Below are 14281 nucleotides of genomic sequence, written 5' to 3' on the forward strand. Positions count from 1 at the left end.
GTACACTCTTAATATCAGTCAGTCAAGCAGTCAAGCATTATAATATGATAATCAAGTATTATTTAATAATAGAAGTTTAGTAATTAGAATTAAAACTTGGTAACCATGAACTTAGGACTGGTGCTGGTGCTTTTTTTGGTCATTCAGTGTTCCTGTAAAAAAAACGAACAATAACACTGATAAGATATTATTATTATTATTATACAAATTCTACTAATAGGAACAATATAAAAAAAGGATTAATGAGCTTCATGAATATTAATCAGGTTGTGTGCGTCCGCTCGAACTGATTCGCTGAAATCAAAACAGGGACGATAATAGGTGAGCACCAGCCAATGAGATTGTCGTTTGCGCATTAGTTCCGCCTACTACAGGAAAACCCGGCAGTTCTTAAAAGCTGAAGAATTCCAAAGGAACTCTGTTATTTTTACAGGAAAATACAACAAAGTATATCGTTTACATGTAGCGCATCAATTCTGCATGTTATGTAAGACTCTCGCTTGCTCTCTGCTCACAGTGAGAGAAAGCGACGGCGAGTCGTGCGCCTTCACACTAGAAACACATTACGCCAAATACACAAACACAGGTGCGCTGCGCATCCATTCAGATGAACTGAAAAATATCAGATCGCTTGACGGAGAGTGAAACTCTGAAGCGCTCAGTCAGTGTTCTGTGAGTGAAAATATATCTGTTCTAATCATATACTCAGCCTCCAACTCACACACTGGCAAGTAAAATCTGAGAATTGATTAGCCATTGGCTAATATTATACATCATTTAGTCGCCCAGAGTGAAGATTTAGTCACATATGCGAGTGATTTACTCGCAATGTAGAGGGTTGACAGTCTATGAGCACGAAGCGCTTACAATGTGTGCGCATTAAGCGCTTCGTGTTAAAAACTGCAAAACAAAAGGTGAAGAGAAATTGATGCGTAGTGTATTATATCTGTGCAACAGTTATTGAGCCTTTCTTTTAACAGTTTTAAATTTCAGTTACTGTGCACGTTAAAAACTATTGATAGCCTTTTCTAGGTTTGCCCCACTTAGGGCAAGCGGGCTGCCAGCACAGGGCCCCTGAGAATTTGCTCATTGGCCCCTTAGCACTGGCCCTGCACGGGCAGCCCTCACTTAGCCCCCTGAAAGCCCTCACTATGACCACACAGGGCCCGCACTATTAATCTACAACAATACATCTGTTTCACAATAAATACTTTCCTATTACTATAACTTAAGTCTTTGGGAAAGACGGTTATTATACATCTGAAATCGATGCAGTCACCACATAACTAACGTCTGTATTGTCAAAAATGTACAGTTGTTAAAGGGATTTCAAATCAATGGATTTATTAAATACAAAATAGAAAACATTCAATTCAGGTTAATACAGCTACATATAGCCAAAAATGTAAATACACAAAAGTACAAAAAAAAAGGAAAGCAAACAAAGCAATGTAATATTGTAGGATTTGTCATGTGAAAAGTTGATGTGTGCTTGTCTGTAGTACATCAATGTCCAAACACTGCCCATAGCTGAAGTTGGCTGATAGCAAATGAATAATCCAAACTCTTGTAATGAAAACACGCCACACCTCTTAAACACCAGACTCTTCCTAAGCAGGAACAGTCAAAAATAGTCCAGACTATAGTCCCACGTCGAAAATAACTTTAAATCCATATTCAAACTGGACCATGATGTGGTGAATGACCAATAAAGAGTCCTTCTAAAATGCATACAAATACACTGTCTGAAACTTTTAGCATCAATCTAAACATAGGCCATACATACATGTAACATCTCTGCAAAAAAAAAAAAAAAAAAAAATCAGCTTCTTACTATAACTGGGCTTGAAATGACACATTTTCCAACCAGGACACAGCACAATGTGTTCAGCAGGTGAGCCATGCTGGCTACTGCTGCTTGTTATTGTTAATTCCCTCTACCACATGGATTTACTTAAGGAAACCTAACACACCCTAGCACCCCTAGTGGCAAGGAAGAAAACTGCCCACAAAATTCTTATTAAGAGGCTCATGTCTGTTACACCTCATATATGACTCGTGAGACCCACTTTCCTGCAGAGTTTAGCTCCAACTTTGATCAAACTCACCCACCTGTGGTTTTCTAATGATCCTGAAGACATGCTCAGGTGTGTTTGATTGAGGTTAGAACTAAACTCTGCAGGAAAGGGGATCTTGTGAGCCAGACTTGAGGATCCCTGGCCTATATGAAACAACAGGTTCTGAAAAGGTCTCTTTTGGTTTGAGCCATTCCAGGTCAATTGAGTGGCTAAAGAATGGCCAGTCAATGTTGTAGTTGCATTACAGGGCTGCCTACACAAAACCTGCATGGGCCCAAAGGATACAAAAGTTGCTCTGGGCTCGAACGGACTGGCCCACATTGGGCCATCATGGGATTAATGTGGGCAGTGTGGCACAAGTGTGGCCTGCTCACAGAGAGCCCGCGGTGAGCCCAAAGCTGTCGGCCTCGACCGGGCAAGCCCACACTGGACCTGTTTAGGTTTGGTGTGGGCTTGCCCAAGCCCACTGTGCCCACAAAAAGCCAGCATGGGCCCCGCAGGAGCATGTGTGCAGGGTAGCGTCTCATCTTGTCATTACTTCCTGTTTTTGGTTCGTTTATAAGTATTTGGAGAGATTGTTTAGAAGGAATTGTTTGTTTTAGCGGTCTCGGTACACTTGTTTGTTGCGCACCAGGGTTCGGATGGCTGCGTACACACTTAGGGTGTATTCACACCTGTCTTGTTTGGTTCGATTGAATCTAACTCAAGTTCGTTTCCCCCTTTGCTGCAGATCTTTTGGGCAGGTGTGAATACAGATATCACACTCTGGTGCGGACCAAACAACCGTACCGAGACCCAGCTGAAGAGGTGGTCTCGGTCCGCTTCCAAATGAACTCTGGTATGGTTGAATGGATGAACCAATGAATGGATGAACTTAAACACACGTGTGGTTTTGTTTACAGTTTCTGGTTCACTTGCAAAAAGGGGAGTGTGAAATCATTGTATTTGGTCTGGACCAAAGCAAGTGAACTAGTGGACTTTCCTGGTGTGAATACACCCTGAACCGCACTAACAGAGCAATCGCACCAGGGTTTGTTTTAATTCAGCCAAACATGTTCACAAGTGTGACACCCTAAGGCACCTATACGCACCTTTAGAGGTAAATGAGGTACAAAGGCATACCTTTTGAAAAGGTAAAGCCCCAGTGACAGCATTTGTAACTTTTTTTTTTTCACTGAGAGTGTAAGTAAAGTGAAAATATTATGCTGGAAGTTCAAGCAAAAGTGTATTTTTTTTTCACCTCAAAAGAGGTTCAAACTGACATTGTATTCATATTATAACCTAAATTCATTAACACAACTAGAATCTCTGATCTGAAATATCTATAATATTATATTTAAGAGACATTCTTAAATAAAACACATATAGCCATATTTCACATCCATTCAAGAGGGAATCAATAGAATAAATACATATCCGCCCTTGGAGAAAAAAGGCTGATACATAGTTCTCTGCATAAGTCTACAAAGTGGAAGTGAGGACTAGTGTGGAACAAAGAAGTAAATATGGGACTGCAGCGAACAAAAGCGCAGCTATGTCCAGCTCTTCTTCCATATCTTTTAAAAATCCTCCTTTAAAAAATATGATAATACAATTCATGTCACACATGCGGAGGAAAATATATTTTCTACTCTTGGAAAATTGAAGAGCGGCTGCTGTTGAAAAGAGAAACTCAGGACATTTAACACATTGGTAATCTACAGGGAGACGTCTAGACAGAATGTGCCAAAAAAAAGTGTGTGGCTCTAAAGCAGCACAAATCAATGATAGTCTTACTCGTCCGCTCTCTCTCTCTCTCTACCTCCAATCCTACAGGCTGAGACAGCTCCTCTCAAAGAACATCTGAATCTACCTAATGGAATGGAAAATTGGGGGAAATGGGGAGTCAGACCCGAGGGGATATCTTTCCCCACTGTACAGTTTTCACATATTTAACACAGGCGCTTCTACAACCTTGCCTTGCACATCAGCGAACACATTAATCCACATCACCCAGTCGTAAAAGTGCCAGGGCCATTTCCAAATATTAATATAACACACTCAAAGTCATGCTGTACTACTCCGTCCGTACCCTGAGGCCCGCCTTTACCTAGTCACATAACAGAGTTTTAAACGCTTTGTAGCTCACTGTTGAGAATGAAGTGTGTGAATGCAGGTGCTGCTAGCTTCGCAAGCTCACACAAGTAGGAGCTGCTGCAAGCATAAGCGGTCTACTAAGGTCAGTTTTCTCACTCATGTCAACTACTGTCATGAAGGAAGAGAATCTTCACTGTAAAAAATGTTTTCCCATTGTTTCTGTGCTCTTCTCCTGTTTGCTTTGTTTGTTGCCATGGTGTTTCATAGGTTCCTCCCCCCTTGTTAACTCATTTGCCTGTGTATATATATATATATAGCTCTGTGTTTCCTTGTTAATTTGTCTGACGTTTTCTTGTAGATGCTTGTCATTTGTTCCTGTTCTGCTCCTGTTCCGTGCTATCTTGGTTTATCTGTGTTATGTTTTATTCCTTTTTGTTATTAAACCTACTCTGCATCTGGATCCGCCTCATCTCTCTCTTGTTACTCAGCATTACACATGTTGTCACGACTTATTGATCATGCCATTTTTTACAGTGTTGTTAAATCCGTTAGGTAAAGCCGGCATTGCTTTAATTACCCAGCAAAACAATATCGGAACTGATGGCACACTCTTGACGGTAAGTTTAAACCATCAGATTCATCTGCACGGAAGAACTGACAAAGAACTGAAGTATTTTTTCCATCGCAAGTAAATTCAACCACAGATGGCGATAGAGAGCCCAGATTTGAATACTAGTGCAAACTTCACCACTGTTCAAATATCTAGTCAGATTTTTTTTTAATGAAATTAATTTTATTTAGTAAGAATGCATTAATTTGGTCACGTGACAGTAAAGACATTTATAATGTTACAATAGATTTATATTTACATTGTTCTTTCAACCTTTTAGCAAAGAATTCTGAAATCAAAGTAACACGGTTTCCACAAAAACAGCACAACTGTTTCAACACTAATAATAAATCTTTCTTGAGCACCAATTCAGCATATTAAAATGATTTCTGAAAGATCATGTGACACTGAAGACTGGAGTAATGTCAAATTCAGCTTTGTATCACAGTAACAAATTACATTTTAAATATATATTAATCTAGAAAACAGTTATTTTAAATTGTAATAATATTTCACAAAATTACTGTTTTTACTGTATTTTTGATCAAATAAATGCAGTTTTGGTGAGCATAAGGAACTTCTTTTAAATAACTAAAATCTTACCAACCCCAAACTTCTCATTTGCTATATATGTTTCTAAGCTAATGATGTAGCAGATGTTAGAAACTCCATATGTAAGTTTTAACTACCTTGGTGCTTGCTGATGGTCATATATAGTTAATGAGTGGCTGATGCTGATGGGACATTTGGCTAGTAATAGACTTGCCTACCTCTTTATTCCCAGTGACGTCTCCTTTTTTCTTTGCACATTTTCCCACATCTTTCGGCTCAGTGGACTTTCACATTAGTACAAACTCCATCACATATTCTCTACTGACTGCCTGACCTGCGCTCTTATACGTTTTCAATGAAGGCAAAAACAAAATAATATTTTGTTTCCCAGCAGGGATGATTAGCCGAAATGGCTAATTGAGCAATTACGACACAGTGAAGCTTTTAGATATTTTGATATATAGAGAGGTGAGCCGATTGTAGCCAATGGATTTAGTGATGTGGAAAACTAATTATTTCATGGCGGTAAAACTAATTATGACAGATTGCTTTGAACCATTACAATGGAAATATGGCCAAAGTACATATCTCCATATTAGTGTATACACAGGGGGCCCAAAAAAGTGTGATCCAAAATTTAAATTACAGCTGGAAAGAAACAAAATTTTAGGATTTTGTAGAATTTATAACATTATTGCATTTTTTCAACTTTTCACTCAAATTGCAGTGTATATTATATATATATATATATATATATATATTATCAAATCAAAACTGTTTTCACCAGCCACCATTTGAATCTCTGAAATGGAGACAGTGGTCAGTGGAAGGATATAAAGCAGGATGCTGAAATATGGCCATCACTCACTACCCTGGAGTCACCTTCACACCAATTAGCCCACCAACAAGTCTATATTAGGAACAAAAGCCATTACAAAGCCTGTTCAGAAGGGGCTGATAATATTCTGGACAATTGACCATATGAAAAGAGACCAAGGGTTTGTGCAATCCCTTGTGACACTGTTAAAATGTGGAGTGAAAAACTATAAATGTTCTTTCAGAAAGACACTCAAGAGTGTTTGCAGAGTTTTTCAGCAGGCTGGAAATACATCCCCCTCACAGGAGGAAGCCGAGATAACTACTGCTAATGTGTTAGCAGGGGGTCATGTTAAACAGGTTTTATTTTCTGGTCAACGTCAACAAGTGTGGAAACATATTGTGTATGTCTGGAAACACAGCAGTTAATTGGAGAGATGTTTAAAACACCAATGGCTTCAACATATGTACAGCACTTGTGAAGAACTGCCATTCTGTTTATCTATACTATTAGTTTGCACATTATCAAGCCAGTGTAAATACAGATTGCTCACTGCAAAATAAACAAACAATATACTATATAAAGAGGGGCTAAAATGGCACAAATCAGTTCTTAAATAGTACATGAAATATTTAAACATCTTTAAAACAACATAAATTTAGTGAAACAAAATTGAGACTTAAGATGTTTTTCAGTTTTCATATATTTTGAATTAAGTTCACTTTTATCTACCCACTGGCCAAGTTTCTTGTTTAATCATAAACTTCATTAGGTTTCGTTTGGTTTATAGTTAAAAAATAACTAACAGGGTAAGAAAAATAACCTTATATATAACATATATATACTGAACACAGGTGGCATCTTTACTGCAATCTCAAATTAACGGTTTCTTCATGTGCTTTCCCAACAGTGGTGAGCAGAACCCAGTATAACAAGCCTTCCATCTGAAGCAATTAGCCACTCTGATTAAAGACACTTGCTTAATGTAATTACTTTATACTTAAAAGATTAATTTAATCTTTTGGAAGTGCAGCGCAGATCCTGTTTGTGTCAGAGACCATTATCTTTAATGAAATCTGACAATTTAATTTGTGCATGATGGCAGTGAGGTTGCAGTGAATTCCAGTGGATGGGAGGAAGTGGCATTATTAAAGGACTCTAGCCTGTTGTCTGATGGTTGTCTGTGGACTTTGACAGACCGGAGTACTCAAGGACAATCACTGACCCTCTGATTAACATCTCATATCAGATTCAAGTCACTTCAGATCCATGATCTGCATTTTGACAGCAAGTTTGCTGTCTGATCTATAAAATCCTTTAGTGCACATAAAAACTTTGCATTTGTAAGCATCAAGACTGGAAAGAGTCGAAAACATTGTCGAAGCCAACGACAATTACAAACAAACAAATCCAGGGTTTAAAATTTACATCGTGCCACACAAAAAGTGAGTGAACTGGAAAAAAGTATTAATCTTAATACTTATTTTTAGTCATGAGACTGTATTTTGCATTGTGTGTATTTCCCACTATACAAGTTGAAATGCTCAACTATTTTTCTCTTGCCATATCCTATAAAAAATGTGCGACAGAGTGCTTTTGTGTAACCACAAGGAACGTATAAATGACTTCCTGATCAGCAACTGACACAAATCAATTATTTAATTTATTCCAGCTAAATAATCAAGTCCAACGTATTTCTCCAGAAGGGTGGAGACTGGGGTATCCCCATCCGAGAGCGTAGCCTGATCCGCAATTTATTCAGCTTCAAAGCTGTCAATATGTCATGAGCAACTGATCCACATTCCGTGGGGAAGACAGAGACAGATTAGGACCAATATTTGAATGAGCAAATACACCGAAATATGATTAAAGCAATTAACCACAAATGAATGGAAAGAACAGATGAATTATGGTGCGGATCACTGGGGGACGACTCTTATATTACTGCTGCTTAACTACCTTCTCACTCCACCAAAGCCGAGATGATCAGACGAGCAAACAATAGAATAACTGATAAACAATGCGTGCTGATGCACTGCACTCTCTGAGGGAGGCTGATGGAATTCATTAGGCTTCTGTGATTATCAATTAAATCCGAAAGCTCTTTGAATTAATACAATTGTGTTTTTTGAAGCGTCAAAACCAATATTGTGGGTTTGAGTGGGATGTCTCTTACCCGGCTGACTCCACGACCACGGTCCTCTCCGTAGTTGGTGCCCAGGATCTCAAAGTAGATGTTGGGGTTAGTGCCATTATCATTAAACTCCAGCAAGCTGGCCAGACCACTTACACCTCCCTGTAAAAAAAAACAAACAAAAAAAAACAAAGTGATGTTTAAATCAAATGCTTACATTTGACATGTGTTTGACATGGCTTTATCATCTAATAAAAACCATGTGTATAAAAATGTCTCATTAAACACATTATATATGTGCATATAAACATTATATATGTGTGTAATTATCACCCCACTAGTGACACCACAGAGAACTGCAAATGTAGGCTTTAACACACTCCTGTCATCATCAGAAAGTCCCGCCCCTAAGCCAATGCTGTTGTGTCAATCCAGTCAGACCACCCAAACAAAATGATCAGAATAAGATTGTTTTTTGTGCCACCAGGGAGGTCTTTTAATTTGCTATTATGAAAGCGTTTATACTTTGTGTGCTTTTCTTTTTAAATATCTACTACTACTATATACACTAACATTCAGAATGTGGTCAGAAACATTTTTTTAAATCAGAAAAGATCAACTGAATTGATTAAAAGTGGCAAAGACATTTGAAATGTTACAAAATATTTCTGTTTCAAATAAATCATGTTTTCTGAACTTTCTAGTTATCAAAGTATCCTGAAAATACCGTTTCATGATTCACAACAAAAAAATTAAGCAGCATAACTGTTTTCAACATTAATAATAATAAGAGATCAAATCAGCATATAAGCACATTAGAATTATTTCTAAGAGAAAACTGGAATAATGGCTTCAGCTTTGCCATCACATAAATAAATTACATTAACAAAATTACATTACAAAAATATATTAAATTATATTAAATTAAAAAATATGTATAAAATAATTACAAAAAAACTGAAAACTAAATTTTTTAATATTACTATTTAATTAATATTACCAATATTATATTTTTACTGTGCTTTTTTATTTCTTTATTTTTTCAAACAAATGGAATGCCTTGGTGAGCATAAGATACTTCCAATAACATTAAAAAAAAAATCGTACTGACCCCAATCTTTTGACTAGAAGTGTATAAGCAAGAAAGTGTGTTTTTAATAACCTTGAGGACCATCACGGTCCTCAAAATCAAACAGTCATTTGGTTTCCAATGCAAATGCATTCAAGGTCAATCTCCCATTCAATCCTTGAAGTTCAAAATTTGTGTCATCAAAAAATAACAAAAATAAATATAATAATAAAAATACAAATAATAATGTCTCTAATCAGAGCATGGCACAGTGGTTTGTGTACATGCTCCAACATATCACAGTGTGGAGCTCATGCAGCAGATGAGTGTTTGAGTCTAACTTGTGAAATTTGCTGATCATGCCACTCTTGTCCCTACCATTTTTTTTCTCCTGTCTCTATGAGAAAAAGGGCCTCGCTCTTGTCCTTCCGTTTTTTCATCAGCACCCTTAATTTGAACTCCAAAATAGCTCCACAGCATCATTCCAGCCTACAAAAATCCCCAGTCCTAAACTGCGTCCAAACATGTCCTGCCCAGCGACAACCCACATGAACAGACAGATAATTGTTGTAAATTCACTCTACCAATACCAGTGCTGACCGAACTAATTAGACAGCCAATTATAAAAGCTGATGAGCGCTTTCCAAATGAGTTCACCAACTGCTGCTTTGTTAAGCCGATACACACAAACTTCCCCTAATTAAGCTGTAAAGCAATGTTCCAGTCCTCCAGGAATTGAATACAAGGTCATTATACAGCTGATGTAAAGTAAAATATGTGTGTAAAACTCTGTACCATTTCAATATATATACATTACATGCCTGCGCACCGTTCTCCCAAACATCCCTTCAAAATGAGGTTGTTCAAATCTAGGCAGATTCCAAGGTGGTACGAGCCAGTGTGTTCTTGCGGTCACCCAGTGTCTGAATAAATTGCCCTATCTGCTTTAATATGACTGTCACATAGGCAGCGGTGTGGAGGTAAGAGCTGGCCAAGAGGTGATATCTCTACTGTGGGATGGCAGGGAGGATCAGATACATGTGGATATAGGAGGAACAGTACATCCCTCGGGGGGTAAAGCCATTGCCCACCAAGCACGGAGTTAAACCAGCACTCAGTCACTAACCCTCTAACATAGACTGTCATCTCACCTGAGGCAGTGTGCCATTTCTGTGGCCCTGCTGTACACCAGGCAGACAGAAGGGAGGAGAGTTTCACTGTACCACATTCCCCCTCTCCCCAACCGGCACCCAGATGGCGACTCATCACGGTCCTCAAAATCAAACAGTCATTTGGTTTCCAATGCAAATGCATTCAAGGTCAATCTCCCATTCAATCACATCTCTTTAATCACAGCAGGGCTCACAGTTAAGACCTTTTCTGTTGGCCTGGTCAGGTTTTCCTTTATACTGCCAACACTTTCACTGGCTTTTTCAGTTTTTTTTTTAGTTTTAACAATGTACTTATGTGTCTGAATGCCATGCCATTAAATGTTAGAGGGATAGTTCACCCAAAAATGAACATTCTGTCATTATTCACACTGTTCCAAACCTGTATGACTTTCTTTCTTCTGTGGAAGAATTTCTTGAATATTCTGGCCCACTCTTTTCAATATAATTAAAGTGATTGAGACTGACACTGTAAAGCTATAAAATGACAAAACTAAAAACTGAATAAAAGTCCAGCCAATATGATAATTGTGTGTAACAAACAGACCAAAATTGAAGTTGTTAAACACATAAAATTTTGGCATGTGCCCTAGATTTCACTGGAGTTCATGAAAGAAGTAGTGATGTCTTTTTCATAAACAAATCATGATTTTGATTCAAATCGAAATAATTCACTGATCCACTTTGCCAAAATGGTCTGAATGATTAATTTTGATTTCCATTTGAAAGTTAAACATGTTTGGAACAACACGAGGGTGTGCAAATGATGATCTTTTTTCTACATTTTAGTCCTTTGAGGAAATGATTTCTTTACAAATAAAATACAGAAATACAGTTTTAAATTGCAGTACTTACAAAATAGGGGGTGGGCGATATGACCAAAATCTTATGTCATGATATGAGTATTTTTTATTTCACTGTAACAATATATATCACAATCTAGTTATTTCTGCTATAAGGTCTTTATGATATCAACATTTTTGATACCATAGAAATTTTATTATTTTTGTCACCAGTGTCAATTTCATAAAAAAAACTAATACTAGCCTAAATTAAAAAAACAAAAGAAAAAACAAACAAAAACTCAAGCTCACCGAAGACAAGTAAAATAATCAGCGATTAAATAAGAATAAGAAACTAATTACAAGCAATAGGACAAAAAACTACAGTAGAACAAATAAATAAGAAATGCTACATACATTGAATAAAGTAATCAAATGTATAAAAACACTGGATATTCTTCACTGTGTAAATTAAATAAATATTTCTTCTTATTAAAGATACAAAAGTAATTTAGTCAAGAACAGCAAGAGGTTTTCTCTCTTTTGTTGTTTGATTAACATGAATGGCAGACATAGGAATTTAGATAAAAAAATAAAATCAGGTCTATGAGACGTTGCATGTTTGGTCAATTTTTCCCAGTGCAAAACAAATTGTTCCATTTTATGATTTACAAATGCTGTTATTTGCTCCATTTTATAAATGTCCATTGTAATTTCCATCCATGCATTCAAGATAGGACTCTCTTGTGACAACCATTTTTTGGTCAAATTCTTTTTAACAGCCACCAACAGTAGATTCATTAGGTATTTAGGTAATGCCAAAGATGGGCATTTTGACACATGTGTGTGACAAGTGTGTGTATTTAACCGTTCAAGGACTATAAAGCGGCAAAAATAACTCCATTCAATAGTCCGGCGCTCTATCTTCACATAAGCGTGTCTCTCTGACAGCGCTCTACATTGGTGATAAGTTTAAATCAGTAGATTTTACAACATCAATAATCAATACTTCACAGTGAAAGTTCTGTCAACTAGCCTGATACATGTTTATTGTAAAGCTCTGTACAGTACTGTACCTTCTTCACGGTATCCAGCATAGACTTGCCACCCTGCCAGGGTTTGGAGCCCTTGCGGATGCACGAAAGACTCGCCATGCTGTGCCATTTCCTGTCCTCCAGCTTCCTGTGGAAGGTGTTGGCCAGCAGCAGCACCGCGTCATAGATGTAGCGGTTGGTGATCTGACAAGATGACAAAAAGCAGCAGGTAAACAAAGACACAAAAAGAAAAGGAACAGACGATGTGAGCACAGAGAACCAGAGACACCAGATTAATATTCTCTTACAAGAAAAAGATTTATGTCTGAGTGGGTACAACTGGGATGAAAGGTCTCTACAGTGGAAATGACAACAGGCTGCACACATTGAAAGAGCCCTGAAAGACAATGGAGTTTGATAAGCATCAGAAAAAACACACTTAATACCTGTCATTTATAGCATGATTTAGGGTTTGTGTCTGACTTGGGACTTCAATTGTAACCTGAAACAGGTCCATATAAAATGTTAATGAATGAATAAATAAACCATTTATTTTTTTGTTTGGTCATCTTGGCATGGTTTTAATGTAAATAGTCAATGTTGTCTCGAGTAAATGTAAACAGACAGGGCCAACAATGGCTGAGTCAAGATATCAATATTTGGAATCTGTGCATTGAGTTTTGAAGTATAAATGCATACTGCTCTGTTTCTATTCTGGGAAAATGAGACACACTTAAGTTTTTTCATAAAGAGTTTCTTCATCTCCATCTGAAATTTAAGTAAAACATTGTAAAACTGGCATTTTAAACTAAATGTATGTTCACTCTGTTCAAATGTATGAGGTCAGTTTTTTTTTAAATTAACATTCAATAACGTAATATTTATAAATTTTACCCTGCAAGGATGCATTACATTGAACAAACCTGACAGTAAAGACATTTAAAATGTTACAAAAAATCACTGTTTCCACATTCTGTTTTCAATATTAATAATAAGAAGAAATATTTCTTGAGCACTAAATCAGCATATTAGAATGATTTCTGATGGATCATGGCACTGAGGACTGGAGTAATGGCTGCTGAAAATTCAGCTTTGAAATCTCAGGAATAAATTACATTTTAATATATGTTAAAGTACAAAATGGTTTCAGTTTCAATAAAAAATATTTCACAATATTACCATTTTTACTGTATTTATTTATCAAATAAATGCCACCTTGGTGAGAATAAGAAACTTCTTTCATAAAGATCCGACCAACCTGAAACTTTTGATTGGTATTGTTAAAAAAAGGGCTTGAAGGAATTAAAGACTACATCCATTTAAATAGCACACAACTCTTAGATGTGGAACCCTACATATAGTTTCACATTATACAGGACAACGTCTCTAGGTTACGTATGCAACCATGGTTCCTCGAGGGAACGAGACGCTGCGTCGAGATTCGTTTTGGGAACGCCCTTGCGTGACCGCGTTCTGAAGCACGTGTCAAATCCGTCCAATGGAGCAGCGAGACGTCACGAGTAGGGTGACGTAAGCACCAGAAAGCATAAAAGCGCATCTGGACGGGCGCCACCCAGCTTCGATGAAGTAGCGCCTGCAGGGATGCAGGGAGTATGGCAAAGAGACACAGCGTCTCGTTCCCTCAGGGAACCATGGTTACATACGTAACCTAGAGACATTCCCCTTCAGGAACTCGAGATGTGTCGAGATTCGCTTTGGGAACGAGAATACCAACTGCGCCATACTACCAAGTCCCTGCCTGTGTGTGTATCTTATGAGCACATCACGAAGAGAGAACTTGGGAACCTGGGGTAGAAGCCAGGTCTAGGTTGTAAAAGCGGACAAAAGTGTGTGGAGAGGACCAGCCCGCCACAGCACAAATGTCCTGCAAGGCCACACCCAAGCTGAAAGCCTTGGAGGCCGCCATACTCCTGGTCGAGTGCGCTCTGACCCCCATAGG

At 37.7% G+C, this 14281-nt stretch overlaps 1 protein-coding gene across 2 annotated transcripts in view; it reads right to left on the reverse strand.

Moving 5' to 3' along the window:
* grid2 (glutamate receptor, ionotropic, delta 2) overlaps positions 1 to 14281 on the reverse strand; it is a 418885-nt gene that overhangs the window by 123889 nt on the left and 280715 nt on the right. For both annotated transcript variants that reach the window (XR_001610173.1, XM_016284580.1), the window contains exons 7-8: positions 12364 to 12525; positions 8310 to 8429 (exon numbers count right to left, since the gene is read on the reverse strand). Coding sequence is in view for 1 of the 2 variants with exons in the window: in XM_016284580.1 (XP_016140066.1) it covers positions 8310 to 8429; positions 12364 to 12525 (282 nt within the window). In the remaining variant the exon portion in view is untranslated. The remainder of the gene's footprint in view (positions 1 to 8309; positions 8430 to 12363; positions 12526 to 14281) is intronic.

Source organism: Sinocyclocheilus grahami, unplaced genomic scaffold (assembly GCF_001515645.1).
Source record: "Sinocyclocheilus grahami isolate Dianchi unplaced genomic scaffold, SAMN03320097.WGS_v1.1 scaffold185.1, whole genome shotgun sequence".
NCBI lineage: Eukaryota > Metazoa > Chordata > Actinopteri > Cypriniformes > Cyprinidae > Sinocyclocheilus > Sinocyclocheilus grahami.